The 23,886-nt window shown below is 49.5% G+C and overlaps 9 protein-coding genes across 9 annotated transcripts; 8 read left to right on the top strand and 1 right to left on the bottom strand.

Moving 5' to 3' along the window:
• Positions 1-637: 637 nt before the first annotated feature.
• Positions 638-3,532, top strand: CTRU02_213393 (Altered inheritance of mitochondria protein 6-like protein 2; the record flags this gene model as incomplete). The annotated part of the gene is made up of 3 exons (XM_036731629.1): positions 638-1,549; positions 2,082-2,293; positions 2,362-3,532. 3 exons carry the CDS (start codon positions 638-640, stop codon positions 3,530-3,532), a joined length of 2,295 nt encoding a protein of 764 aa, XP_036576628.1.
• Positions 3,533-4,621: 1,089 nt separating this feature from the next.
• Positions 4,622-6,783, top strand: CTRU02_213394 (fungal specific transcription factor domain-containing protein; the record flags this gene model as incomplete). The annotated part of the gene is made up of 5 exons (XM_070206043.1): positions 4,622-4,833; positions 4,893-5,463; positions 5,519-5,895; positions 5,956-6,264; positions 6,324-6,783. 5 exons carry the CDS (start codon positions 4,622-4,624, stop codon positions 6,781-6,783), a joined length of 1,929 nt encoding a protein of 642 aa, XP_070060436.1.
• Positions 6,784-8,735: 1,952 nt separating this feature from the next.
• On the top strand, positions 8,736-10,735 carry CTRU02_213395 (uncharacterized protein; the record flags this gene model as incomplete). The annotated part of the gene is made up of 5 exons (XM_036731631.1): positions 8,736-8,862; positions 8,916-8,993; positions 9,048-9,128; positions 9,186-9,458; positions 9,516-10,735. 5 exons carry the CDS (start codon positions 8,736-8,738, stop codon positions 10,733-10,735), a joined length of 1,779 nt encoding a protein of 592 aa, XP_036576630.1.
• Positions 10,736-11,761: 1,026 nt separating this feature from the next.
• CTRU02_213396 (uncharacterized protein) lies at positions 11,762-12,877 on the top strand (the record flags this gene model as incomplete). Its single annotated transcript, XM_070206044.1, has 1 exon — positions 11,762-12,877. The coding sequence occupies one exon, from the start codon at positions 11,762-11,764 to the stop codon at positions 12,875-12,877; it is 1,116 nt and encodes a 371-aa protein (XP_070060437.1).
• Positions 12,878-13,324: 447 nt separating this feature from the next.
• CTRU02_213397 (major facilitator superfamily transporter) lies at positions 13,325-14,962 on the top strand (the record flags this gene model as incomplete). The annotated part of the gene is made up of 3 exons (XM_036731632.1): positions 13,325-13,646; positions 13,704-13,950; positions 14,005-14,962. The coding sequence occupies 3 exons, from the start codon at positions 13,325-13,327 to the stop codon at positions 14,960-14,962; spliced, it is 1,527 nt and encodes a 508-aa protein (XP_036576631.1).
• A 669-nt stretch (positions 14,963-15,631) lies between these two features.
• On the top strand, positions 15,632-16,936 carry CTRU02_213398 (F-box domain-containing protein; the record flags this gene model as incomplete). Its single annotated transcript, XM_036731633.1, has 1 exon — positions 15,632-16,936. One exon carries the CDS (start codon positions 15,632-15,634, stop codon positions 16,934-16,936), a length of 1,305 nt encoding a protein of 434 aa, XP_036576632.1.
• A 906-nt stretch (positions 16,937-17,842) lies between these two features.
• CTRU02_213399 (glycosyl transferase) lies at positions 17,843-18,953 on the bottom strand (the record flags this gene model as incomplete). The annotated part of the gene is made up of 2 exons (XM_036731634.1): positions 17,843-18,750; positions 18,815-18,953. The coding sequence occupies 2 exons, from the start codon at positions 18,951-18,953 to the stop codon at positions 17,843-17,845; spliced, it is 1,047 nt and encodes a 348-aa protein (XP_036576633.1).
• Positions 18,954-20,153: 1,200 nt separating this feature from the next.
• CTRU02_213400 (mitochondrial aaa) lies at positions 20,154-20,956 on the top strand (the record flags this gene model as incomplete). Its single annotated transcript, XM_036731635.1, has 2 exons — positions 20,154-20,303; positions 20,360-20,956. The coding sequence occupies 2 exons, from the start codon at positions 20,154-20,156 to the stop codon at positions 20,954-20,956; spliced, it is 747 nt and encodes a 248-aa protein (XP_036576634.1).
• Positions 20,957-21,170: 214 nt separating this feature from the next.
• Positions 21,171-21,611, top strand: CTRU02_213401 (reverse transcriptase domain protein; the record flags this gene model as incomplete). Its single annotated transcript, XM_036731636.2, has 1 exon — positions 21,171-21,611. The coding sequence occupies one exon, from the start codon at positions 21,171-21,173 to the stop codon at positions 21,609-21,611; it is 441 nt and encodes a 146-aa protein (XP_036576635.2).
• Positions 21,612-23,886: the final 2,275 nt, after the last annotated feature.

The raw sequence follows: 23,886 nt of genomic DNA on the forward strand, positions 1-23,886 counted from the left end.
AGATAACTTCATTCTTCTGGTAGGTAGGAATGGAGATGTCGGAAAAAGAAGATGATGAATGACCAGCAATGAGAGCAAAACAAAAGCAGTAAGAATCAGGAGACAAACACGAAAAAGAAGATTCAGAAAAAAACGCACTGGTCTTGTTTCACCAGAATAGGCAAAACGCCTCAATTCTCCAAAAGCTCTATATCGAGATTCCGATGAATCATTGTTCCCTGTCACAGAGAACTTGGAAGAACTCAGCAATGCAACTCCTGAAAGAACAATCCCACTAACCACAAACACGCGTCAGAGGAACCCATAGCCCTAATAGATTACGTATATAATTGTGTTTTGATAACCTGAGCAAGTCTGATATGGATCTCTAAGACGAGTCAGTATTGGTTGTTGGACAGCGAGCGGCCATCTCCGACGAGACGAGTTCTCGCTTCCTATCAAAGACCAATGATATCCTCTAACCCCGCCTCCAAACACTAAAATTTCTTATCGCTAGGTTCCACCCCGCATTTCATTTTATCTTTAAATGCTTGCACTGGAAACTCTGGAATCGCTATAATATATGTAAAGAACCGGTAGTCCAGCTTTCATAACTTTGTCAACCTATTTGCGAATCTGACCTCTGGTATAGTACGCGATGAGTACTGCAATCCTCCAGTCCGAGCCGGGGACAACACTTCTACGTTTCGCATCTGGGAATGGCCCCGTAACGCGCCGTATTCTCCGCACACCTCTCCGCGATGCTCTCCCCACCGAAATCCCCATCATCGACATTTCACCTTCATTCGGCGATGCGCTTGCAGATCGAAAGTCTGTTGCTCAGAAAATTCGCAATGCTGCTACCACCTCTGGCTTCTTCTACATTACCAACCATGGCATCGATTCATCCATAACTGATTCGGCTCATGCAGCTTGTTTGGACTATTTTCGTCAAGACGAGGAGGCCAAAATGCAGTCGTGGGTAGGCAAGAGCCGATATTTCAATGGATACAAGCCGCCTGGGTCGCAACGTATCAACAAGTCAGAGAGCATCGATGTACGCGAGACGTTCAGCTGGACTTACGACCCTCGGCATGACCCTGATGTCAGTGACGTCCAGTCCATCCCGGAAGAGGCAAGGCGATTCCTCCGGATAGAAGACTTTCACTGGGATGGAACAGCAAACAGACCGCTGTTCAAGGAGTCAATCATCCGTTATTGGCAGTCTTGTTTGAAGCTGGCACGCGTGCTCGTACGGGCCTTTGCGCTGTCTATGGACCTTCCAGAGAACTATTTTGACGACAAGTTCAAATATCCGGATGCAGCTTTGGCACTGAACTACTATCCTCCGCTGTCCGCAACTTCCAACGCTACTGATGTTGATGCGGACGCGAAAGTGTCGATCGGATCGCACACAGATTTTCAACTCTTCACTATACTATGGCAGGATGCAGTTGGAGGACTTCAAGTCTTGAACCGACAGGGACAGTGGATCAGGGCTGCTCCGATACCTGGAACTTTTGTCGTAAACATTGCCGACTACCTCCAGCGCATAACTAATGATCTTTATGTAAGTACGGTGCACCGTGCACAAAACTTGAGTGGTCAAGAGCGCATCAGTATGCCTTTCTTTTTCGGCTTCGGTTTACATGAGAGCTGCGGCGTTGTGGAGACGTGCTTGAAAAACGGAGAACGACCGAAATACGACGAGATTGGCTGCGAAGCTTGGGTCCAGCGAAGAGCAAAGGCAATGCACAAGATCGATTCAGACGGTGAAGGAGACGCGTAAATCCACGCCATCTCAGGTTGTTTCAGGCCAAGTTGAATGCCAACCAACAGACAAAGTCCCTTTTTGATCATATTGCATTCAGTAGATCACAAATACCAAGCTCCTATTGGGCGCCATGTTCACCCCTTCTGGGACAGCCAAGGATTTTATTCTGGTGCCTGTTGTGGATATCATGCTGCGCCGCTTGTTGATATGATATATGTCTCTGAGTTCCGACCTACCTAAGTTTACTTTGTTATCAAATGTAATGATAACCATGGAGTCACCGCAAGAAAATTCAGAAGACCACAGAAGTTTTCGTCGCCAACCACAGTTTGTATCGTCTACAAATTTTGGCTCTGTTGCAGACTCGAATTCAACCGATGCTTCCTTGTCGTCAACTCGGCCCTTGGTCAGGGCCTTTAACACTTCGATTGAGTGGATCCAAGATCAGTTTAGTCGATTGCGGAGGCTTCGGAAGCCGAGGCTTCTTTGGGAGCTTATAGCTTTGGGAGGCTCAGCAACGATTGGAACTGGGGTGTCAATGTAAGTCTTTTAACTTGTATTCTGTTTGGTCTGTTTGGCGAGTTCTCAGTTCCTAATTTGAGCGCCAGATCTCTACTCTACGTGTTTATCTTCATTCTTCAACCTCAGGTCTTTCGCAACATTGCTTCTGAAAGCTTCATCTCGAAATACCCAATCGATGCAGACGGTCACCCAGTTGACGGCCTAGCACGATGGACGGAAGACTTTTCTCGCTCGGTCGTTCCCATTACATGCCATTCACATAACGACTATTGGAGAAAGTACCCGCTCTACTCCGCTCTGGCAGCTGGTTGTACCGGAATCGAAGCCGATGTATGGCTCAGTGACGATGGGTCAGACATATTAGTCGGGCATGACCGAGAGTCGCTGTCGCCGGACAAGACCTTGCGCTCCATGTACATCGACCCCTTACTCGCTATCTTGAACAAGATGAACCCACCGGAGACGTGGTCAAATTTTAGCCGTACGGATTGCGCTCAGGGTGTTTTCAGAAGTCGGCCAAACGTCACTGTTGTTCTCCTCTTGGACGTGAAGGACGACGCCCTCAAGACCTGGCCCGTCGTGATGCAGCAGTTGCAACCACTTCGAGACCAAATGTTCCTTGCCCGGTACGAATCTGTCGTCGTGGGACCTAATTTGGTACTAAAGCAGCATCTATGGCCAGGACCAATCACAGTGGTTGGAACAGGCGATCTCGTGGAGAAGCGATGGGCTAACAATTGGCCTGATGAAATGCATTATCGGTATTACCACGACGCTTTCCTTGACGCTCCGCTTGAGCGTCTTCCCGACGAAAATTACAAGTTTGGTCTCTACGGTAAAAGTATAGCGTGGGACCCAGAGGATGCTTATTATACTTCGGTTTCTTTCCAGCAGAGCATTGGATCGGTCCGCACAGGCTTCAGTAACAGCCAGCTCAAAAAACTGAGGTACCAGATTGAAACGGCCAAATGGTCAGGCCTAAAATCTCGGTATTGGGATTTGCCTAGCTGGCCGATAGGTTATCGCGACTATGTCTGGGAAGTTTTGACGCGTGAGGGTGTAGACATGCTCAACATCGATGATCTGCAGAGTGCATCAAAGCGAAGTTGGACCACAGGATACATTGGCAACCTCATCTGGATGATTTCAATGTCGGTTGGCCTTTTCCTGCTCTCTGTCGTGTTGACATATTTTGGCTACCGGGCCATCAAGAAGCAAATGGAGAGAATGACTACTCAACCAATCATGCTGGAGTAAGGTAGAATGATTCTTGGAGACAAGCGCAATTAGCAATGAATGAATGAATGAAATCTGTACCTCTATTGGCGTATAGTTGTGCTATCATACTTCTTGGCGTATAGTCAGTGGTATAGGAGTTAGAGAGGTCTTCAGGAAGTACTGCAATAGTAATATATAAACGCGTAAACCTATTAGACGCGTTGAAATCTCTCGAGTACATCGCGACGGTTAGCTATCAATTGAAATGTTAATTTTGGTGTTGAATGTATTGAAGAAAACATGGCTTATTGACGTATCGTTACGTATCCCTTTCGTGAGGGGTAAAAAGTGGACGAAAATGGGTATTATGTACCTGTAGCCATTTCGCACCCGATGGGATACCATGGCGCTAGGCATTATGAAGCCTTTCGTAAACCTAGCCGTCAGTGTTCACCCCAAATCCAAGGACAATATAAAAGCCCTGTGATTGTGTTTCTTGGCCACTTGAAGTCAAGACTTTTCACTTGGCCTTGAACCGATCCGATCTTATCAAGACATCATTTGAGGACGGATAATGGGCAAGCTTTCCACAGCAGGATGGATATTCAAATGCACAAGACTCAGCTAGACAAATCATGCCGAAGTGCCATAGAGATGGAGTACGTTCTTTCTGGCGCAGCTTTGAGTGGCATTAGGAAGAACAGTCGAAGGGTTTTAGTCTTGATTAATTGTCGAATAAAACCCGAAAGATTTCCATCTACTAGGTAATCAATATGATTGTCAATTTCTCTAAGGTAAGAAGAAAGTGACAACGTTATTGGTATAGGCTTGCGGATAGTGATCCAAAACAGCGATGACACTAACTGAAATTAGTGAATGGATCCATGCTGCAAGCCAGCAAACCCCTGACCAACCTCGCATTCGCATTTCTGAAGACGTTTTCTTCATATCTCCGCTACTCCCCGCACACATCCCTCCCCCGTTCACTTGCTCCCAAAACCGACTTTCCAAATTCAACTCGTTTGGGTCATCTCAAATTTGTTGATGAGGGACTTGCAGCCATCTCGCGCCAGCTATCTCCACATATGACCCGGTATCCCGATTTCCCGGTGCGGCAGAATTACAATCATGTCAGGCCCAGATGCAGGAAACGAGACCCCTGATACGGGGAACAAGAGGCGCCGCACATCGGGCATGTACCAGCGGAGGCGTGCCGTAGCCGCCTGTGGGCCTTGTCGGGTCCGCAAGACAAAGTGCGATAACATCCGGCCCGCCTGTGGCTTTTGCCAACGGAACGGCGGTCTCTGTACTTACCCCGACAGTTCGAATGATTTCTCAACGTATGCTCAGTTTTCCCTATGATCTACGTAACAGAATCCTAACCCTGTACTCTCACAAGCTTTGACCCTGCCAGCTTGGCGATACTTGACAGAATTAATCATGTTGTCAATCTCTTGGAAACTCGGCCACCGCCGCCGCCGCCTCCACCAGTTGATCCTATGTGCACAGCAAACTTTTCTCTTGGACATCAGATAATATCACCCACGTCAATTGACGGCCCGCAACATGGCGGATCTTATGCCGTTATTAATGAAACCCAATGTCAAGCGGGTGACGGTTTACCCGAAGACGATGTCATGATACGATTCGACATCCCAGATCCTGCAGCAGCGAGCTCAAATTGCGAAGCAATTCTGCGATGGCCTGCTTTCAGAGACATGGTTCCTGAAATAAACTCGTTCATTCTCGAACAGGAAGATGACGACCAGGACAGTCTCGGCCAGACAAGTGCTATTGGGCCCAGGAACCTAGGAAGAGGTGTGCAAGAAGACGACTTCACTGTACTTTCCAAGAGATTTCTCGCCTATGTACACGTCAAAAACCCAATACTCGACATCTCTGACTTCAAAACACATGTGAGAAACGCTGTCGAAAACGGTCCACGCTGGGACGGTCCATCCTGCCTGGTAGTAAGTTGACTTGTATCCCAAGGCTCGCCAGCCACTTACTGATGCACCGATTCAGCTTATAGCTTGTGCCCTCGCCTGCTTAGCAACCCCTTTTCAGTCAGAATCTAGCCTCAGTGGCACGCCTGAGTCCATTCGGTCATCAGCGTCTAACTCCACAGACCCAGACACCGCGCAAGCATACTATTTTGCAGCAAAAAAACGCCTAGGGCTCCTGCAGCCATCTTTGCTTCAAGTGCAGTGTCTGTTTTTCTGTGGTGTGTTCGAGATGTATTCTCTTCGCCCGCTACCCGCTTGGTTCTACTTTAATCAAGCCTGCGTCCAATTTAAAAATATTCTCTGGAGACGGACGCAAAGACGGATCCCCGAACATACTGACCAAAAGGCACGACGTCTTGAGCAGCGACTGTACTGGTCTTGCATGAAATCCGAGTGGTGAGTTCACATGTGTGTACATCTCATCTTATCATGTCCTGTACTGATTTAGTCTCGCAGTGAGTTGAGATGTGAGATACCGTTACCTTCGAGCGGGATAACGCGATTGGATTATCCCAACCTCTTTCCTTCGCCGCCATCCGAAGTTGTTTCTCCAGCACCTCAGTCTAGCGCGGTAGATGTTTTAGAAGACGACATTCAACCAGAAGAGGAAAAGAGCTGGTTTTACTATCTGGCTGAGATCTCGTCGCGAAGGATGATGAATCGTGCGATATCTGTGATGGGCTATCATGGGGAAGAAGCCTGGATTCGCAACGTCGCAAAAGTCATTGAAAAATGCGAAGACTTTGATCAACAAATTAATGTCTGGTAGGTCTTGAAATGAGTGGCCTGGAGTGACTGGAAGAATAACCACTAACAGGCAGCAGGTGCTGCCACATCCCATCGCAAATCAACTGGCAGAACCACGAACTTTCGAACAACGAACTGGTTCACTACATACAGAACCGAGCGATAAGCTGTCGCGAATGGATTCATCGTCCGTTCGTATACTACGTAATCCATCAACCGTCCGACGACCCGTGGATTAGCCGCGCCATGCCCCTCGCGGAAAAGTGTCTCGAGATCTCGGTCGAGCTGCTGCTCGACGCTAACCCGCACCATCGCCATCACGGAACATGGTTCATGGCCAGAGCGGCCATGACCCGTGCCCTCTTGCTCCTGGCGGCGGTCAAGAGTGGCAAGTTCCGACTTCCGGACCGTTGGAAACAAGCGGTGGACTCGGCCACATGGGCTCTGCAGCGCTGGTATGGCGAAGCTCCGGACCTGCGCAGGGCAGCGTCCGTGCTGGAGGATCTTGTTGGTCGGATTGTCAGGGCTGAGGAGTAGGAAAGGGTCTGTGTTTGCAAACGCCAACTCGCTTAACCTGGAGATGGTCCGACACCCTTCTTCTGTCAGCTGTCGGCGTTGGATACTTGTCAGATCGGGCTTTGTTGTACGCTAAGGGTTCTATGGAGAAGTTCCGGCGGCCGACACAGCCTGTTAAGTGCTAGGAATATGCGCTCTAGTCGTTCTAGCCAACTATGACATAATAAAGACGAGGCGAAATGAAGCAGATGTAAAACCGTTGTGGTTGATTCGACATGGAACTAAGGAAACGAACTGGCGCTTTGACATTTCGGCATCAAAGACCAGGGTGCTCAATCCCTCACGCAAGTGATGCACTGCTCATGACTTTCCTTATTGAGCTCACTATTTTTTAAAAGATGTCCTTTACAATGCACAGTCCTTTGTTCGACTTCAACCGCGTTGTTTCCATTTATACCATGACTTTCGAGGAGCAGTGCCAGGAGGGATATCGCTGCAGAGATTCTGAACCATTTTGGCCTGTATTACTTCTTATTACAGGCACTTTCATAATGAGACAATGAGCTTTTTGGTCAGAACACTCAAAATAGCAAGAAAAGAAGGCTTATTGGGCCTTCAATACAGTCGCGACTTATCTAAGACATCTTCATGGGCAGAATCATCGTCACCAACATTATATCCACTTTACAACTAGCAAATGAATTTGTGGCAAAGTAGCGTCTTAGTTCTCAGAAGAGAAAAGAATAGATTTGAACCTTTAATCCATTTTCACCAAGTTAAATTGAACCATCAGGAAAAGAGCTGACGTAATTCATCTTCGCCTTTTGTTGGTTCCAAGCCATTGTCTTAGTCTCCTGGGCGCATGCCACATTATTCGCTGCCATGTGATAGTTTGAGACCCTTTTGGTAGCTTCAACCCCCCATCAGCCGGCCGGACCAGGGGGGCCACGTGTGGCGAAGCGCTCACTCCCGTCTCCCACACACTGCTTTTTTTTTTCGACTTTCACCTTGACCCCCAAGCTCTGGTCTCCCGTTATGCTGCTCCGGCTGCATCGCACATCCGCCCTGCATTTAGACTTTATGGCTTGGCGACTCCGAACAGCTGTCAAGTTAGCCTCGTTTCGGCTGCGTCTTGTCGGACGTCTGTTCGCAAGGAACCGATCGGTTAGCTCTTCGTTGTTCTTCTTGGTCTTGATCTATTTGTGTACAACTGCTTCGCTGATGGGTAATTTGTTCTTGATTTTGTGGATACTAGAATTCACTGTAAGACAACCAGAGCAGCTCGAGTTGCATGCTTGTCAACTCTTGATTTGTTGGAGGGGTAATTTGAACTGAAGCGTTTGCTCAAGTTGCAGACGGGATCGAAAGTGGCTTTGCGCAAGCGGGATACTTTTCCTCTTGAATTGTAAAAATTTTATAGATCCCGTTTCTCATTGATGAGACCAAGACCCTGGAACTAGTATCCCTCACTTTAAAAGTATTGGAAGACTAGTTCTTATATGGGTTTTTCAATTTGAGATAAGGTGAGGAAAGAATTGTATGACTTTTTTGCGAAGCAGGTCGCGTGGTCAAGCGTTTCCGACTGCCTGGGGTGATCTGGATAAAGCTCAGCCACACCACCTCGAAAAAAAGTTGGGATGAAGCTCTTGTCACGTTGACCTCACGGGGTCCTTGTGCCAGTCTGTCTCCTTGACTTGAACGTGCTCATGCATTTACTTTTCCTCTTTCGAACCACTCACCATTCATAAGACTTTATTCAAGTCTTCCCCCACCCCCCATTTCCCTTTCTTCTCGTTCTTTACATATCATGCACTTTGTCTGCAGCTTCGCCTACATCAACTGCCAATAAGACCATCATCCACATACATCACATCCGCCTTGCATACACGACTGGTTCAACGATTTTGATTTTCTCTGGGCAGCTTGCGCCCACCGACGGTTGCTTGCACTCTCCCACCCACTGGCTTATCAACATGTCGTCGTATTGCGAGTCTAGTTGCGACTGGGATAGGAGCTGCCATGTGGATGGCTGCTCGAAGAAACATGCCTACATACGCCGCGAAGGTGACATCAGGCTCTACTCTGAGTTCTGCGCAGACCGTAAGTCAATTATACATTCATCTTGCTAGCAAAAACTGACTAATTTCATGTAGACACTTGCAAGTACTGCGTCTTTGGCGAATCCATGTGCAGGAAGCCAAAAGACACACACCATCGGTTTTGCTCCATCCGTAAGTACCTCATTCTCTGCTTCTATCCATAGATATAGCTGACATATTTGAAAGACCGAAAATGCGGGGTGGAAGACTGCGTGAACAGAGGGGATTGTCCGCCCACTGTCCCCTTGCCTTGGATGTGCCCAAGCCGTAAGTTCCACTAGCTGCGAAATCCGAGGGTATGACGCTGACTGGTCCCGTGGACAGACATATGTAGGGTTGATGATTGTTGGAAGCAGAGGCATGATCACTACGGCTATTGCAAAAGCCATCGGTGCTTGACGGTCAATTGTTTTGAGAGGCGAGTCGCAGACTCAGACTATTGCGTCGACCACACTGGAAGGATATGCCGTGAGGAAAACTGCCGGGAATACGTCCATCACGACTTTCGCTGCATCTTACATCAGAAATGCCCGGTCAAGGATTGCAAGCACTACCGATTTAGACATAAGGACGGACTGTGGGACCACTGCGAGAAGCGTAAGACACCCACACCTAAGCACGCTACTTCTACCCAGTGAGCTAATCGTCAGGCAGATTATCACGAAATTCGCTGTGTCGTCAAAAACTGCAGCATTTTATGTCTCCCCAACTCTCGGTACTGCCATCTCCACAAGTGCACCTTTGAGGGATGCCTCAACTTCCGGGACAACGAGAAGGATATCGACAAGATATTCTGTCGCGATCACGGTTGCGAAGTTTCTCGATGCTATGCTGTGGCCATTGTGGTCACGAAGGGCGGAGGCGGCTTCGGGCCATACTGCCGTCGGCACACCTGCACCGTGGCTGACTGTCGCGAAGTATGCGAGAGCGGGAGGTACTGTGGGCGTCACTCTTGTCAATGGAGCAGTTGCGAAAAGATTCATCTAGATGGAGGAAGTTTCTGCGCAGAGCATGAGTGCAAGACTGCTGGATGTCGCAAAAAGCCCAAGCTTCGTCTGGGCTACTGCGAGGAGCACTGCTGCAAGACAGACGGGTGCCTCAACTTTTGCGACATCGGATCCGACAAACTGTGCTTTGAACACTCCAGAGGAGAACTGCACAAGAAGATCAAACACCTTGAGGACAGATTGAGGGGACGAGGTCACGACGCACAGCATCACGAAGATCTGAAAAGTCGTCACGAAAAGTTGGTTAGAGATTACGACATATGCGTGCTGCGATTGAACGAAAGCCAAGAAGAGGTTCGCATCTTGAGGAGCACTTGGATTTCGGAAGAGGACAACCGCATCTGGAGGAAAGATCTGGAGGACCGAAACGCACGGTTGCTGGTTGACCTGAAGCGGGAGCAGCATAGGGTCGAGCACTGGGAGCGCAAAGCAGGCGAACTACTGCGGCGAATTGACGAGTTGGAGTGCCTGCTGACGGATGAGAGGCACAGAGGCCCCCCATCGGACATGTACGAGCGTCAAATCGCGGACCTCCTGCGCAAGGTCGAAATTCTCGAAGAGGACCTCCGAAAGGAACGCGAGAACCACTCGGTACACGAGGGACGAAGACGCGAAGTTGAAAGACTTTTGCGCATAATTGCCGACCTTGAGAGAAAGCTTGTGGAAGAGCACAAGAGAGCAACAAGAACCGATGAACTTATTAAAAAGGTGGAGATGCTCCAAGGCATGCTCGCCAGCGAAAGGGATCAGAAAGAGATGCTTCTCGAGGAAATCGCCAAGCGCGATGAGTACGATCGTTGCCGTCGGGAACAAGATGATCGTCGTAGGTGGAGAAGAGGCAGTTGGGAGAGACGGTCGCGCTATTGATTCCAGGCGACGCCGGATGCGGCGTTCTGGGGCATCTGTGAGATGCCTCTAGATGGAAAGCCTTAATACATCAGGGCCGGAATGTTTGATTACTTGTAAAGATAAACAGCGATTGATACCCAATTTCAGATTGTTTTCGAGAAAGATACAAGTCATTATTAAGTAGACAATGCAAATTATTTGTAAAGTAGACGATGACACACAAGAAGCATTGGTTTCCGTCGCGCATGTGACATACTTCTTTTGTAAAGTTGCATGGGAAACTTCTAGCCTAACTTGGACCTCACTGAGCCGACAAATGTCTTCAGAAGACATGTAGCAAATGTTGTCGGGGTGTGGTAAACTGAAAGGAAAGCAGCATAAACGCCATATCAATCTAGCTATTGCAATAGTCGCTCGCAATGCATTGTGTGAGCAGGAACCTTTGAATTATGAGCAAAAAGGCAAATACTTGGTCGCACCCCTTCTTCATGTGAGCTGGTATAATCGTCTTTGAGAGTCTTCGATGTCCACCCACTCGGCTGACACTGCCCCAGAGAAACACCCTTTTTCCTTTCATCATACTCTCGGTGTTCGGTTAAAAGACGTTCAACACCCTTTCAGCTTCTTTGAATTAATCTTCCATCTTAACCCAAAAGACAATGGCTATTCAACATTGTACTCTGAAGTTTTGCCGTCAATCGAATCCTGTTGTCCTCTTAGTCTTTGGAAGGACAAAGGCTCAGTTCCATTCTTGTGACAATGCGTGATCAACCTACGAAGGCATACTCATTATCGTCAGAGTTCTTTCTGGCTTGAACAAAAGCGAAGTTGTTTCGACACAAGGGCATTGTATCTCAGTGATTCTAGGTCTTACCGAAGGCAGGTATATAGTCGAGGAATGGTGTCGCATCAAGCCAGTTAATTCTATCAGCCAACACAATTACTAAAACAATTTCAATCTTCCTCTGTTCTTATAAGCTTCTTTACTTCATCACCAACCTCTGAAAAAGTTGATCTTCCATTTTCTACGTTCAAAACCACACAATGTGTCAAGGATTTATCAATTACACCATTTGCCCTTGCCCAAACCGAGGATGCCCACGACGGCAGACGTCAGACATTAGCAACGAGATCCTCCAAGCCAACGAGAGAGGCCACATTACCCATGTAGAAACGCAACGTACTTGGGACGACAAAGCTCGATGTGATGCTTGGTGGCTCGAGCAGCCGATCGAGGTTTCCAGAGACCCGCACGCATCTCCCGAGGGTCGTTGCCGCGAATTCGACTTGCGCGGATGGAAGCCCTACAGAAAGCTTGGGGAAATTTGTGATGAGTGCAGGCAGGAGAAACCACAACCTCCAAGCGAGGTTGATCGTTATGATGATACCCGCGTTGCTATTCCGTATGTCCTTTACCCCGCTGACAGGAGACCGAGACCTCAGCCTGTCAGGAACATCAAAGTCCGCCTTCCTCCGACTAGACCGCTAAACACTGCAACTAGAACCGAACTTTCCAATTCCAGAGCTCGAAATTCTCAGCGCAGAAACAGGGATCCTTTGACGGGGTTTCGTGCTGCGGTTGCAATCGCGATAGAGCCACCTCCGCCACAGAGGGAGAACGCAACCATTGAAGTACACAGCGAGGAGAGGCGCCGCGCAATCTGGCGTTCCTTGTCCAATTTCCGCAATACTCTAGGTGAGTCTTTGACACCTCGACAAGAAAGCGGACTGGGTAGCCAGCAACTCATTGGAGGCACTAGGGAGGCAGGTGAACTCCGTGTAGTTGGTCGACTTAGTAATCCCTTCGGCCACAGTGGTCGCATTGTTCGCCTTGAGCACCTTAGGCAGGGTGAGGTATTTCTACCTCTTTCGCGAGGAATAGGAAGACAACTTGCGCGGTCCCGCCACCCTTACGGAGCTATCGGAGACGCAAATGAACCATCACAGAATCGACCGGTATGGGTGGTAGCAGAGGAACCCCCTTCGAGATTTTTCAATGGGGCTCCTATACCACAAATGCCATCTTCTAATGGGCAGTCTTCAGGCCAAAATCAGCTAACGGGACAGCCATCGACATCAAATCACACTCCACGTAGAGGTTCTGCTTTTAGGGGAAGGCATTCCAACCATCTACCCGACATTCAAGAAGACAAAGAATGAGAACAGGGTAATGAATTTCTGTACTGGTGATTAGACATGATAGACGGTTCGCAATAAAATTTTTGACCTCTTTGCTGGGTCACCCTTCCTTTTAACCAGTGTGTCAATGATTATGTCTGCTGAAGTGTTAGGGTTGATGCGAACGGCTTGACGTTGGCCGCCATCTCTGTCGGTTGCTTTATCTGAAGGTTAGCAAAAGCCAAAGCCCCGCAATTTCAAGGTAATTAAACTAAAGAACAGTTGCAATTCTTCTTTTAATGACATAAACAGAGGCATAGTTCATCCAACCTGTTAGGTTTCTGTTTCCCTCCTTCTTATCAGAAGGCCAGTACGGGACCTATATCGAGGCTTAGTCAGCAGACAAGATGAACAACCCGATAATCCCCGCTCCAGAGCAACGTCGATCGCTCAGCACCTGAGACATACTCGTGCAGCAATCGAAGAACAATGTCGAGCGCCGTGGGCTCCCATGGCCTGAGCGATGCTCATGATGATCGCGCTAACCCAGAGCCTCTGCGCAGGTCGCGGAAAGCAGGCATCGGCGCCCTGCTTGCCATGATGCTGCTCGTGAACCTGGCTGCAAGCCTGTATCAGCTTCCATTGAACAGGGTGGTTGAACGACGTCTCTGTCGTGAGCACTACTTGTCCACGGATCCCTCAGTGATTGACGGGCATGGAAACGTAGATGAGAGTCTTTGCAAGGTCGATGGGGTACAGCAGCGCCTAGCCTGGATTCAGGGGACTATGGAAACGGCATGGATTGTTGGAGGTTGGTTTTGACTCGTTTAACACGATTACTTTAGATCTGGGCTAACAACATGAATAGATTTCGCTGTCACAATCCCTCTAGGTTTCCTTGCAGAACGATATGGACGTCGCACCGTCCTCTGCCTCAATCTGATACCGCGTATCGTGATGCCAGCATGGGCCGTGATTGTTGGTTATTTCGAACAGATATTGCCGACCAAAGCCTTTGTTGCATCTTCGTTTTTGTCCGTACTGGGTGGAGATTGCGTCTTCAACTCTATTACGTATGCGATCGCTTCTAACATGACTGATGATCATGTCCAAAGGTTAGTCAAATCCTCTTTCGGCCTGGTCGCGCAGCTTCTGACTTGGTGGTAAAGGGCCACCTACTTTGGATGGATGAGTTCCGTCTCTTATGTTATCGCACTGCTTGGACCAGCACTTGCGTCAGCCACTATGAGCTTGCTCTTATGGCTGCCCTTCTGGATCGGCATATGCTTGCTTCTTTTGGCCTTTCCTACAATCTCAATGCTAGAGAGCTCGGCCAGTACACAGGCTTCTTCTCCTCGGGCGATCAACAGGGATGAGCAATCACGGCCACTACTCTCTTCTCCGATTCTGAAAGCACAAGACTCTAGTCCTTCGCTTTTTAGGTCCATCGTCCAGCGTTTCGGTACATTGCGAGATATTATCGCAAGCCACCCCCGCAATATGACCCTCTTACTCATCAGCTTTGTATTGACCTCTCTTGCAAGCTCGGATACCAAACTCTTGGTTCAGTATATCTCCAAACGCTACCACTGGACATTCGCTTCCACGGGTTATCTTCTTTCAGCGAAAGCCGTGGTCAATTTCACGCTTCTCACAGTCATTATCCCCGCGCTACTGCGTTCGCGAGGAGCCACATCTCGTCATGTTCCATCCGAGCTCGCCAGCCACCAGATGAACATGCATTACGCAAAAGTTTGCCTCGTCGTCTCTATTTTAGGAGCTCTGGCGATAGCTCTTGCTACACAGATCTGGATGTTGGTCCCCTCGCTGTTTCTTTACGCCCTTGGCTCCGCGCTCCCGATCTTCACTCTGTCCCTGTTGAAATCGCCATTTATTGCCCCGAAGCGAAACGATGATCAAACAGGCTCGGCAGACCCAGAGTCTCATATATTTTCCATCGTTATGATGGTCAAGACGTCTGGGTCGCTTCTCGGTGCACCTTTGATGATGGTACTTTGGGTTAAGGGGATTGCTTTGGGAGGTGCAGCTTTGGGTATTCCTTATTTTGTGTCTGCAAGTTGTTATCTTGCAGCTATTGTGGTACTACTCAATATTCGCACCCACTAGTTAGATAGAACACATTTACCGTTGGACGGGAGACGAATAGATGACCGAGCTGTTGCTTCTCGATTTCATCTTGATTTGATTGGCTACTCCAGCTTGCTGCTGGTAAGTACTGCTGTTTTTCTATGCACCCCGCGGTTGGATCGCTTTCTGGCGCCATGCAAGGGCAAGACGGGAATGCAACCCAACCTTTGAATTAAATATGCAAAACTGGTTCAGATGTCCTAAATGAGATGTTTACCATTACGATCTATCTGACGTCGATGATCACAGGAGTTGGGTTGTCATCTAGGGACTTGATGGGTCAAATACTTTGTGTACCTGTCACGTCAGTGCCTGAAATTAGCTTGGTATACATGGATGTAAGCGCTTATTATGTGTTAATAGGAGACACCTCCAGTGAGCCCAAGCCATACCTCATAAGGCACGGATACCCTCACGGTTGCAAACATGACAATCAATGTAACCTTATCGATATCTTCAGCTTATCGATAAGCTGGTGGCGGCATAAGCTCCTTCAACCCCCGTTCTCAGATGACACTCTTCACCGCTTGCGGCAACAAAAGCTTACTTAATCACGTTATCGGGCTATCTGTCCAAGACTTATCAGCGACATCCAACCTCACTTTTTGGATCCACTTCTCCCACTCTACAACTCATCGTGGGACCAGGATGTCGCGCGATTCCACGACTGGCGGACACGCCGACCCGCAGGCCGGATCATCTACAAACGCTCAATCATCGACTTCACGAGCGCAATCCCGCACTCTTGTCATCACCACATCAGTTTCCAGGCAGATCGCTCTTCTTCCCGATGAGCTGCTCCTTCAGATATTCGAGGCTGTAGGCCGAACCTCACGCAGCGACCTCTGCGCTGTGAGCCGTGTGAATAGGGCCTGGCACGAGCTCGCCGACGCTATTCTTTATCGTCAAGTCCGTTTCGACGATCCAGAGCAACACCTCGTCTTCTCGGAGTCGTTGAGTCGTCGCATGCGCCGCGGCTCTGCCATTCAGGATGTCAGCCTTGAGTATCCTTCTCACGAACTTTCGCATCTGAGGCTCGATGGGCCCATTCATGGCTCACACCACCCACCGACCCGCTTTGAAGCTCTAAGTCGAACCATTAGCACCATGAGCAACCTCGCAACCCTCGAGGTGTCCGTCCCCGTCACGCTGCTTCACGGAATCGGCGCGCTGTTCAACGGCCCCTTCGATTTGGCCTGTCTGAAGCACTGCACGTTATTTTACCAATGTCCTGACGATGCTTATTGGGACCTACGCGAGAATGTTCACATATTTGCGCATCCGACACTGGAGACCCTTGTCATTAAAAAGGCGAAACTCGATTACCGTGGCTTTGACCTCATTGAGCGACCTCACGAGACGGCGCTTCATAAGCTGCATCTCATCGAGTGCGACATTAATGATGATGCTCTTTCGGATATTCTCGAATTTCCCGAGGGTTTGAAAGACTTTGTCATGACGCAACTCGAACAGCCAAGTCCAGAACTGGAAGAGAGCTCGGACAACTTCAGCGACTACATTTTGGCGTTAAATTCACAAGCACATTCGTTAGAGACTATCACCATTGACCACCCATCTCTCTCTGGCAGGAAGCCTGTGAGAATGAGGGACTTTGAAGCGGTGAAATTATTGAGGTTAAACTGGGACTACCAGCTTTTTGGCAAGTCATCCAAGAAGCCTCGAATGCACTCTGTTGGTCTTCCGCCCAACTTGGAAGAGTTGGAATTCTTCAATGAGCTCGGCACAGATGAAGAAGTCACCGAACTGCTCGAGTACACTCTTCAGGTTGCCAGCGTCACTCACAGTAAGCTCAAGAGAGTGGTTGCTGTTCAAGGCGACAATGGTGTGCCGAAGGAAACTATCGCAGCTTGCAAGACGGGTGGTGTTAATTTGGACATAATCGGTGCTTTTGATGAGGAGGGGGATGGTGACGATAATGATGATGGAAAATAGAACATAAAGGGTAGGGAGCGTTGTTGGCCATATGGGATATGATAAAACAAGAAAGAAACAGAAACGAGGTGTAAAGCGGAGGACGAAGACTTAGAGTCATAGACTCATAGAGCGTCAGCTGTGTTTTGTAAATTTCCTTAGACGATTAGATATGTTAGAAACTCCAGAGCGAGCCAATTGTCATTTTTCATTAGATCCCATGACCTTTGTTTTTGGTCCTCCAAGACCCATACAGCGTCCTGGTGCCAGTGAATGTAGTCAGTGTAAAGAGCCGATTCTCCAACGTCTATGATTCGCTGCTTATCAACTTCCAGCAAAGAAACCACACACAGATTTAGACTTATTTCATTAGAGTAAAATGCAAAACTAGAACTATTCTACAGATGGATAGTTCTCCCGCAACTGGAATGACTAAACGAAGTAGTGTCCCGCGTCAATGCAGCCTTGACATATCTGCCCGTACTTCTGGACAAGACTCCGGCAGTCGCATGCAGGACACATGCACTTATGGACGCCTTCATTGCGTCGATCTCTCGGTTGGCTCATTTTGTTGGTGGTGGGTAATGAGGGCTTGAGGGATGATAGAATGTGCTAGTTGTTATGGTGTTGAGTAGCGGAGGCTCTAAAGTGGTAGTGAGTAGAATGTGCATGTGTATCGGCTGTAGGAGCATTTCTCAGGTTGGAATTACGTCGCTTTTGTATCAAACCGCCTTTTGCTCTGTTGCATTCACCGAAAGGTAGTTACGCATACGTACGAAATATAAAAACTCAATTCTATTTCCCAGGTTGGTGTAGTTCTGGCTTGGGACATTTAATCATCAATTCACATATGGCATTCACCAAGTCGAGTGCTGATAACAATAAATAAATCTATCCTGTCTAACTTTTTACCACCCAACATTACGTCTAGTGATTATATATTATAGCGGCAAGGGCCAACGGCCATGGCATAAGATCCATCAATCCCGTAGGAGATGCCGCATTGGTACTGGTGGGGGTGCTTGTAGTGGTGGCGGAGACCAACATCTCGGAAGGGACCGTGGTCAGGGCGGCCGTCGTCGTCGATGTCGATGCGGAAGAGCTCGTGGACAATCTCGTGGACGTCGTCTTCGTCACGACATCTTCCGGGTCGCCCTGTCTAACGATGCTCAAGTTGTAGTTGTTGACCTCAAAGCGAACCTCCGCCCCGGCATGCTTGATCTCGGTGCCGAGCTCGAGTTGACCGAGGTAGAGGGCTCCGGAGAGCAGACCCTTCTTCCAGATGTACTTCAACAGCGGGCTGTAGTCGGCGTCCGTCTTGGTGAGGTTCTTGCGAGACAGCCAGGAAAACACGTGCTGGCCGCCATCGTTCCAGCCATGATACAAAGAGAACGGGGTGCCGTCAATGGTAACGACATCCTTGTCGGGCGTAGAGTCCGCCCAGCCCAGAGGCTTAACCGTGGGCACCCACCATGGCCAAATCATAATCTCAAAGGGGGCATTGAGGCCAGTCGAGTTAGTGATGTCGTCGGACAGGAACATGTCGACAGCGACGTTGGAGTGGAGGCTGATCTCATCGAACGCCCTGGCCTGCTCCTCGGGGCTGGCGTTCTCCTTGCCGGAGACGTAGGTCCTCCAGTTGGCAGTAAACTGGAGTCTGGAGACGTTCCACAGCTGCACAGGCAGACGTGCGGGATGAGCCTTCAGATACGGGAAGCCTTTAACTAGAGAGGCTTCACCTGTCCACTTGTAGGTGACATCAAAGCTGCGACCGCCATCATGCACGGCCATGCACTGGTAACCTGAGCTATCGTTACCCCAAGCATTGTTGTTGACTAAAAGTGGTAAGTGTTAGCAAGCCTCCGTTCATAATGAGACGGGATCAGGAAAAAAGCAAACATGAATAAGGGACCTCTGTAGAGTTCCAGTGATCTGACTGGCCGCAGAGGTTGATGTCGCCAGTCGCCGCCGCCACAGGTCCAAAATGAAAAACGGTCAAGATGGCGACCAACAAAGGCGATATCGAGAACGCCATCATTTGTTCGCACGTTTAACGAATAAATGAAGACTGCACGACTCCAAATAGCGAATGACAGGGTCGGCAAAACATTAAGAAACTATAAACAATTGCGCAAGCATCGATACCCTAGTGACAAAGAGTGTGCCACGAAAGGTTGGTTGGCTGTGGATTTTTCAGAGACGCAGGAGGGAAAACAGGCCCCCGGAGAATAATAAAAAAAAAAAAAAATTAAAACCACCACCACACCTAATGTCGGGCTGCCTTCCTGGCACCTGGAGACTTGGAAAACGTACGCCAAGTTCCAACAACCGAAGCCCAGGCGCTGGGCAGATCAGCTGCAAATGAATCTACGACAGTCCCACAGAAAAAAGAAATAGGGGCAGTGCTCGCTAAACCTGTCTGGGACATTACCCAGGGGCGTTTCCAAGTGGACAAGCCACCAAGTGGATTTGGATAAGCGCAATCTCACGAGCAAAACAAACCCTGGAGGAGATTGGAAGATTGGCGCCACTGGGGCACCTAGGTTATTTTGGGATTCGTATTCCACCAGCCACGCAAGCAACTCCATTCCACTGAGTAAGTGTAGCTACCTTACCTAGTAGCCAAGGTAGCCTCAGCATTGACCCCAGACTGTTCCCTTCGATACGGCCCGTCAATGGTCCGGACCTTATTGCACTTCCGCTCTCTTTACTTCCCGGGCCCGCTCCCGATGTGCTCCGAACCGAGCGGATCCAAGTTTCATGCTGGCTTTCAATGTCAAGATTTCGTGTTCTGTATCAGCCTGAAAAGTACGTCGCATGTGAATGAAGATTCATTGGAGCATAATGTTTGCATCAACTCATGCAGTGGCAGCCTGTTTAAGCCCTTGCAGACACGCCCTGTTTCGGGTAGAGTATCCGGATAGAGTATGCCTTGGATGGGGAGCCGCATGTGATGTACCGCGATGAAGGTTGGCTGTGATCGAGAGCCAACCAACTTTGTGCAACATTTTAGTATCCAATTGTAACTTACCACGCCCGAGACGGTTGACGCAAGTAAGAGCAGGCTGCCGCGCGGGGTAAAAGTACTGTACACATGTTGATGTCGTACAGCGCACGTTATCCATCAACGACGATATGATCATGCTCGCCTTAATAGATAAGATGTCCTCGTCCCCAAGGACACCTTTCTCTTCACCAAGAAATTTTGACAGCACCATCTCGATCACTCAAAGGCATCATGGTTGATATCAACAGCGAAGACACGGCTGTTACTGATCATCTGGTGGACAAGAGGTATAACAATCCTCTGGACCTACGTTCGCTTCAGGAGACAATTGATAACTTTCCGGGAGTTTCTGCTTCAGAAAACGAAAACGATGAAGTTCTGGTGAGTTTCTTTCCAGACCTTGCACTCCTGTGTCATACTAATTGATGAGAACACAGCCCCGAGACTCACTTCCGGCGTGGCTCCTGGATCGTTGCATAACCTGCTCTGACGAGTGGGATGACCACCCGGACTTCGTGCTTCTTCGAGACAACATGCCATCGGGTACTAGCGACGAAGCCCAAGAAAACGATGGAGCATCCGAATGTTCAAACCCAGCCGCCATGTATGAGATGGAAACTATTTTGTTCGAACAGTTTAATGGACTTCTGAAGCCTGCCTCCGGTGAAGAAGGTGATGCAGGACCCGACTCAACCCCCAACAGCGGAGTTCGATTTGCCCAGAGTGTCGTCAGGTTGCAAACACACATACCAGCAGCCGACGAATGCACGGCTTCGTTTCTGAGAGCCGTGGTGAAGCAGTTCGCAAAGAACACCGGAAGTGACCTGATAACCCTTACGCGGGATGACCTCGAGGACCTGGCAAATCACTTTCGACCTGAAGAACCATCTGACGATGTCAGTGACGGTTCCAGCGAGTGTAGTGACGATTCGGATGATACCACTTATGTCGTGCTGGCTCCGGGCCTCCGGACCCACTCTGCCGCGTCTCGGCCGCGAGGTCACGTGACCTCGCTCCAGCGACCGTATTCTTAAGCGTCCTTCGCTCCGCTCGCTCACTTAGAGAATACAAGCCGTTTTGTTCCTAGTTGATGCCGCCCGTGCCTGACGTCGGTCACCACAGTTATGAGCCCAGCTTACCACATCACCCCTTTCTACTGTTAACCAGACGAAGGGTTCGTGGCGGAACACCATCAACTCCTTACGGTCTTCACAAATTTCGCTTCAAACAGCAACTTCTACAACGAAGATGTCGTCGCAGATATCTGTTCTCACGAGCACGACAAGGCTAACCTGCCGCCGGGACTTCCCCGTTTGGTACGACGCTCTCTACGCCGAAGCCGACGCAGCAGACGTCTGGGATCTCATAGACCCAGACGACACTACGTCTCCGTCAGACCCAAGAGAGGACGATGAAGAACTCTCGATCGAATCATGGATCACGCAGCAGAACGAAAAGCAGCGTAGAACCTATGATCGGAAGCGGAAAGCCTACGATTCGATTCTCCAGCATAGGGCAGAAGCGAGTGACGATACAGGGGAAGAACTCCAGGAGCCTGTAGCACAACCAACTCTCACGCAAAACACGCCCGGGATCTTTGAAAGATATACGAACTACCTCGCTTCAAAATCAGGCCGCGACGTCCTCAAAACTCGTCGGGAGCGGGACTTCGACTCTATTCAGCGTTAGGTTAAGGAAACGGTCGACAAGGACATCCTCTACGCTGCGAGATCGGAGATCCTAGCGAACAACCAACGTTCACTCCGTGCTCTTATTCAGTACCTTCGGAAACGCTACGCTCCAAGCGAATCAAGCAGTCAAACTACAGTTCGCGAAGAGTACCTTCTCCTCCTGGAAAAGGCCAACACAAGCGTAAACCCCCAGACCTGGCTAAGAGACTTCCATCGAGTACTGCTCCGCGCGCTTCGATTCAGAATACCGGAAAGCCAGGGAACGCTCGCTTCGAAAACTTTTCTTCGAGCGGTGGGACACCGTTTTGCCCCCTCCTGGGCGACCTCCGAGCTCACTGAAATTGTCAAAATGGAGCGCAAGGGGGACCGCATCCCTACTGTAAGTGAATACAGGGATATGCTGGAGGACTTGCTGTATGAGGACACCCTATACGACAAAAATCGGGGTAAAACAAGCGGTGTGTACGCTACCCTTGCCGGTCGCCTGAGCGAAGCAATCTCAGATGGAAAAAGCGGTTCGAAAGGAAAAGGCAAATCCGAAGCGTGCCCCTGCAACAAACCCCACAACGCAAACCCCCTGGAGTGCACCCGCGTGGAGTACGCCCTTACCGGGCGAATCAAGCCTTCCCAGGACAAACTATCGAGGGACGAGTGCAAGGAGATTCGAAAGCGTATCAATCAGTCCGAGAACTATGATCTCCGAGCCGAATTAGCTCGGAAAGGCTGGATCTGGGCGACGGAACCTCCCAGCTTCCGAAACCCAGCGCCGCCTCGCAATAGGTCGTCAGGAAATACCGGCTCTAAAGCGAAATCGCAGCAAGAGGAGAATGAGTCAGAGGTGACACTGAAGAGAAATATCCACGCAGTAACGATCAGCCGTGAACTTCTCCGGGAAATTTCGGACGACTTCGACTCGGACTACGACCAACCAAGCGTATTTGCAACCCCACTGACGGGACCCCATGTTCTGTCACGAAGCACGGTTCTCGACAACTGCGGAGCTACGCACCTTGTTAACAACCTTGACTTGCTTGAATCGTCTTCTATTAAAACGTGCATCGGCGACGAGAGAGTCGACTCAGGAACTGCTTCGTACCCAATCCTAGCAAAGGGAACGTGGATCTTGCCAAAAGCACTAAATGGCCCTGATGGAGACCTCACAGCAGACCTTACGCTCCATAACGTTGGATACGTAGAGAACTTTCACGTTAACATCGTTTCGGAAGCACTCCTCCGAAAGACAGGCATCTGGTACTCCGGATTGGATAACACACTTCGCCAGGGAACGTACAAAAACAGCGTGGTAGTCAAGCATCTTGTTAGGAAGATGAACATTACTTTCTTCGAATATAAGACCGGTTCCCAGTATATTGCTCAGAAGCGAATTACCTCGAGTAACGCAGGAATCGTGAACCATTTGGTGCTTGCAGTACAGGATCCCGCTCGACTCTCGCTTCGTAAACCACCTGATAGGTATGATGACGCCTGGTTATGGCACCTTCGTTCGGGTCACCTCGCACCAGACGCACTAGAACGAATGGTGTCAAACGTGAGAGGAGTAAAGATAAAAGGACCCACGCGTCTGGAATGCGAATACTGCGCGACAGCGCACGCGAAACAGTTAATTTCGAGGCGAACCTCTGAACGGAAAGCAATTCGACCGTACTATAGGGTCTCATGGGATCTCTTCGACTACCCGACAAGCTTTGACAAGAACCGCTGGCTCTTAGTGATCAAAGACGAATATACCGGTCGTCTTTTCGCGTTTCCGCGCGTAAGTAAATCGCACACCTTCGTCTTCGACGCTCTCAGGCACTTCGAACGATGGGTCGCTCGCCAACGAGGCGTCACCCTGTGCAAGCTGAGACAAGACGTAGAACGCGCGGTAATTGCGATAAACGGAATGACTGAGTATCAACTTTGGGCCCAGCATAACGGGATTGAAATCGAAGAGACACCCCCCTACACCAAGGAACCCAATGGCGGAGGCGAACGAGCGGGCCAGGAATTAATAACCCGAGCGATAAAGATGCTCAGCGCAGCGGGCCTGCCAACTACTCTCTGGGTGGAAGCAGTCATGGCAGCCGCCTACCTGTACAATATGTCACCACGGAAGCGAAGAGCTTGGCTCTCACCAATTCAAGTCGAAGAGAGCTGGTTCCGACAGTATTTTCGCTGGTGGCAACCACAATACAGCGCGAGCCTCGCCCGCGACCTTCGCCCCCACTGGGGCTGGACGTACGCGTATGGGTGTAGGGCTTATCCCCTGAAAA

The sequence above is a fragment of the Colletotrichum truncatum genome (assembly GCF_014235925.2).
Source record: "Colletotrichum truncatum strain CMES1059 chromosome Unknown Contig_0009, whole genome shotgun sequence".
NCBI lineage: Eukaryota > Fungi > Ascomycota > Sordariomycetes > Glomerellales > Glomerellaceae > Colletotrichum > Colletotrichum truncatum.